The following is a 4,423-nucleotide window of genomic DNA, read 5'->3' on the forward strand; positions in this document are numbered from 1 at the left end:
CTTGAACGTACATGTATAGGCTTCTTATCGGCATCACGTTACACCCGGTTGTTTTGAAAAATGGAAAGCTTGCTTTCCTATCACTCGCTTTTTCGAGAATGTTTGCGCCCGAGTAGCATGTCTCTAGGAAAGCCCACGGTATACAAAACATACACCGTGCAAAACGGCGCAGCCTTCGATTGAACTAACACTAAAAACAGCGCATGTCTCTCAGACTGCTGCTTCGCCGCCTGTTTTACTTTGGGAGTACAAGCAAACTTCTTGCAACCTGTGAACACGCGTTTCAGTGGGTCTAATGTGTACCAGTTCCGTACGCGCTATTCGAAGTGGGAGCAGTAGTATGCATCTTCTCCCACAATCCATGCGTCTCTCTTCGGCGTACCAACGAAATGAGCGTATATGCGGGAAAGCAAGAAATATTTACGTGTGGTATTGTTAGCCCTACACAGCCGGGCAAAGTCGACGTGCCATTGAAACGTCTTTGCCCAGGCTAGCATGACAGTACGAATAAATTGTCAGGGAAGGTTTATTCACACCACAAGATGTTTCGTCAAGCGATGCACTGAGTTACAAGGGAAATGAAGTCCGTCGCCACTAAAAGTTCCCGTCCACACACACACACACACACACAAAAAGACAGTCGCTACAAGATCCTCATGGAAATGAGCAGTCATTCAAAGGTGACATCCACACGCAGGATTCCGTCAGAAGCAAAGCCTGCAGCTTCGATCTCATCCCAGCAATGCTCAGCGGTCAGCAAGCCCGGGTTGGAAGTATTTCGGCCTGGCCTCTGACATGCCGCGGCAGCATCCGGCCCAATCAACGGTAGCGGTAAGCGAAAGGTCTTAGAGCTATCGCTCGGATGAGCGAGCCGCAGCACGACTTGCCGGTCGAACGGCCACTGGCAGAAGTCGTCGCAGTCGCCGGAGGTGAAGAAGAACTCAAGCTCCAGGGAAATGTCGCGGCCGTGTCTACGGAAAAGGCAGTACAGCTGGAAAGTGTACCCGGACACCATGCCTTCTTCGCACGGTATCAGCAGCCGCTCGCTCTGTTCGAGCGAATGTCTGACGCCCGCGACGTCAGCGAAGCAGCGGAACACAGACGCACAGGCCGGACTCGTCAGGTCGTGAAACTTTCCAGAGAGTGCCCGCAGTGCAGCTTCGACGCCCACATCAAGACCACTGAGGGTGTCCGCCAGAGCGTGCACATTCTCTTGTATTCCACGGGCCGTTTCTTGTCCGGAGGGCTGCTCCTGGCTTTGCACAGTCGCCGAGGCGGCCGTCGTATCGTCTGGCGGAGTCAGGGTCACCGAGGATGCTTGCAGCGCCGACAGGTCTGCCCCATTTTCCCTAGCCTCCGCTTGACCGAAGTCCCCAGATTCGGCGGCGCTGACGTCTTCCGAGAGGGCGTAAGCGGCGCAAGGCGGAACCTCGACCGCTCTTGCGCAACAAGTCATCTCATTACAATCTGGCGATGTTTGGGGCTCATCGGCACCCTTCCAAGTGCCGGTGGTACTTCTTGTGAACAACATGTCCTCCAGTGGTTCTCCCGGTTCATCCCTAGCGGCTGCTGTGTTCGTAACGTCTGCCGACGGTTTCTTCTTCCCAGCAGCAGCTCCATATGCGGCTAGAGGCCACGCTTGAACGGGGTCCGGACACTCACTCGCAACGGCGGTAGTCATGAACTCTTCGGGCAAGACACTTGGCACCGAAGACGCGCCGGCCCTGAAACTCGTCACAAAGTCCGCCATCGAAGACACCCTGCCGTGCAAACTGGATCCCAGTGCTTCCAAAGGCGGAGACGGCAAAACTGCGCCGACGGGCTCCGCGTAGTAAGCCGTTCCTCCAGTGGGCCCGGGCCAGGGCTTCGAGCAGGCGATTCCCGTCACGAACCCTCTCGAAAGCCTGCGAAGGCCTTCAACCGTTAGCCTGGGAGCCTGCCGCGCCCCGACGTCGAGAGTATTTGGTCGGGAAGGCGAAGTTTTTTTTCCACCGGGCGGCAGAGCTTGTGCACCGTCCATGGGCTCCGGAATAGCGGGAAGGCCCTCGGAGATGGGTGAAAGCTCGTCTCCGCTGTTCCCGGGTGAAGTTCGGTCTGCTGGCCACACCATGCTGCGCTCCCCATCACTGCACCTGCGTCTGGCGACCTTCGGCTTGCGCCTGGGCATCTTGTCGAGGTTGTATCTCCCGGGAGACGGCCCCGGCGCGGTGTGGGCGGAATCGCCACTTCCTGCTGGAGCACCCGCCCTGTCCGTGCCCTCGCAGCCTCCCCCTTCCTGCTCAGTCACCTGACACAAGAAGTCTTCGCTCGGGCTTGTTGTGCCCACCGCCTCTATAGCTTCGATCGCCTCCTGCAAGAGGCCGAACTTGCACTCCGCGCGGTGTTCCGCGGCGTGCCAACGGTTGACTTGCTTGTTGCACCTGCTGCACTTGGCATAGACGAAGTAGCAGCCGTCCAAGAAGTGGCGTTTCACGCGGGACAGTGGTCCCCAGAACCTGCAACCGCGGGGTGCGTAGAAACAGCGCGCCGTGTAGCCGTCCATGTGGTCCTTTTCCAGCTCGATTTTGACGACCTTTTCGTGGACTATCTCCTTGTTGTCTATGGGACACTTCATTTTTCGGGTGACAATGATCTGGTAGCAGACGTCGCAGAAGAAGTGCGAGCAAAGCGTCACCTTGACAACCCTAGCGATGACGTTGCAGGTGTCGCAGACGTTCTGGAGCGGGCGCGACCCGAGGAACTGCACCAAGCGCCACTGCAAGAGGTCGTCGAAACCGGTGAGCACATGATCCCGGGTTTCTTCATCGGTTCTACTCAAGGCCATCGTAGACGGCGATGGGGCCGTTCCGGGAACAGGTGGCAAAGTGTTGCAAGCCGGGATAAGACACTGCAGGGATAAAATACGTGTTCGGGCTTAAGAAGCGTCGACCACGTGACCTGCTGAAACGCAAGGACCAATGATTTGGCCCGTTGACGCCCACATGTTCATGTATCCCTCATATCTGGATTTCGCTTCTTTAGAGGCCCCCTGTTGTTTACAGGGCGAAATGCTCTTGGCGAGGCCATATCTGCTATACTCGTAGAACGTGCGGTGCAAATCGCATGTCTTCGGAAAATTCAGACGCGATAAGAAACGAGATTGACGAAATCAAGCTTTGTAGTCACCCAAGGGGGCGCGTGAAAGATGGTTGTTTAATATTAATTCACGCGCAGCGTTTTCGCACGCGTTGTATTGATACTGGATTTTACTGTAACGTGCTCTGACGAAAATACTTTGGTCTCTAAGGCACGTTGCGTTTGTTAAACGGTGCTGATTACTATGTGATGCGAACATTCCTGCATACCAAACTAATTGTAGTGGGAAGTGCTGATTGATTTAATACGCGTTTATTAAAACGAGCCAACGGAGAGTGGTGGTAGGGGAACATGACCTCCTGGGCCCTGGTTGGAGGTCTCGCTGGTGACAGAGGTCGGAACAGGTCACGTTACAGGCGGCTAGATTAGGTTCCCATTCCCCCAAATTCAGTAAAGGTCGTAATTCTCCAAATTAAGGGGACTTGGAGTGGTCCATTGGAAAACACCAAACAATTACAACAGCAGATGCACGAAAGCTATTATGGGAAGAAGTTATACGACAATGGAATATTGCCCGAACAAGATAAGCATGTAACCAATAAAATACGCGAATGAAAACGGAGCAACTAGTGGAGCAATGGCATTCTTGTCAGCGACCGTGATTTACCTTTCCCACGCGCGGGATTCACAATTGTCACAGGTGCACATTTGGAAAGATGCAATTCTAGAATTATACGTATCAGCGCACTTGCCTAATTGTATGCTTAGCGATCTAGCGGTCGATTCCAAAGCGCTGTTCCGGAAAGTAAAGTACGTTGTTGGGCTAGTTGGTCGATCATTATTAACAGATGTATAGCGAAAAAAAGACGAAGGACAAAGAAGGACAAAGGACAAAACAAAGAAGGACAAAGGACAAATAGCGCTTCGTCCTCGTGCATTCTTTGTCCTTCGTCTTTTTTGCGCTATACATCTGTTAATAATGTTCCGGAAAGTAGGCTGTGATAAACATATGAAAGGGGGGTTAACTTCCTTTCAGTCGGCGAGGGCAGCGTAGCTAGCAAGTTCGAGTGTACGCGTTTTTAATTAGCTTGTAAAGCCTTCTTCGTCGTAACATGGGCTGTGTTGGAGTAGTCACTGCGCATGACTTAAATGCGCTACTAGCTCGCGCACATTTGATTCGAGCCTACTGTATACCTTCGAAACCTCTGCTTTCAGAAACGTTATCGCGACAAAACCAGCCGGAGGGGGCAGTTCATAAAAAGGAGCTGCTCTGGTTTTACTAACAGTACTTTATAGCTGAAAATAAATATCTGTGTTTTATTTATCTGTGTTTGTAGCATGCTGTCGC

At 53.0% G+C, this 4,423-nt stretch overlaps 1 protein-coding gene across 1 annotated transcript; it reads right to left on the reverse strand.

Annotated features, from left to right (window-relative positions):
* Positions 1-512: 512 nt before the first annotated feature.
* On the reverse strand, positions 513-2,924 carry LOC144158766 (uncharacterized). The gene has a single exon (XM_077689904.1). The coding sequence runs from the start codon at positions 2,822-2,824 to the stop codon at positions 671-673; it is 2,154 nt and encodes a 717-aa protein (XP_077546030.1). The 5' UTR covers positions 2,825-2,924; the 3' UTR covers positions 513-670.
* Positions 2,925-4,423: the final 1,499 nt, after the last annotated feature.

Source organism: Haemaphysalis longicornis, unplaced genomic scaffold, assembly GCF_048455015.1.
Source record: "Haemaphysalis longicornis isolate Haplotype H1 unplaced genomic scaffold, Haemaphysalis longicornis Haplotype H1 scaffold_10, whole genome shotgun sequence".
NCBI lineage: Eukaryota > Metazoa > Arthropoda > Arachnida > Ixodida > Ixodidae > Haemaphysalis > Haemaphysalis longicornis.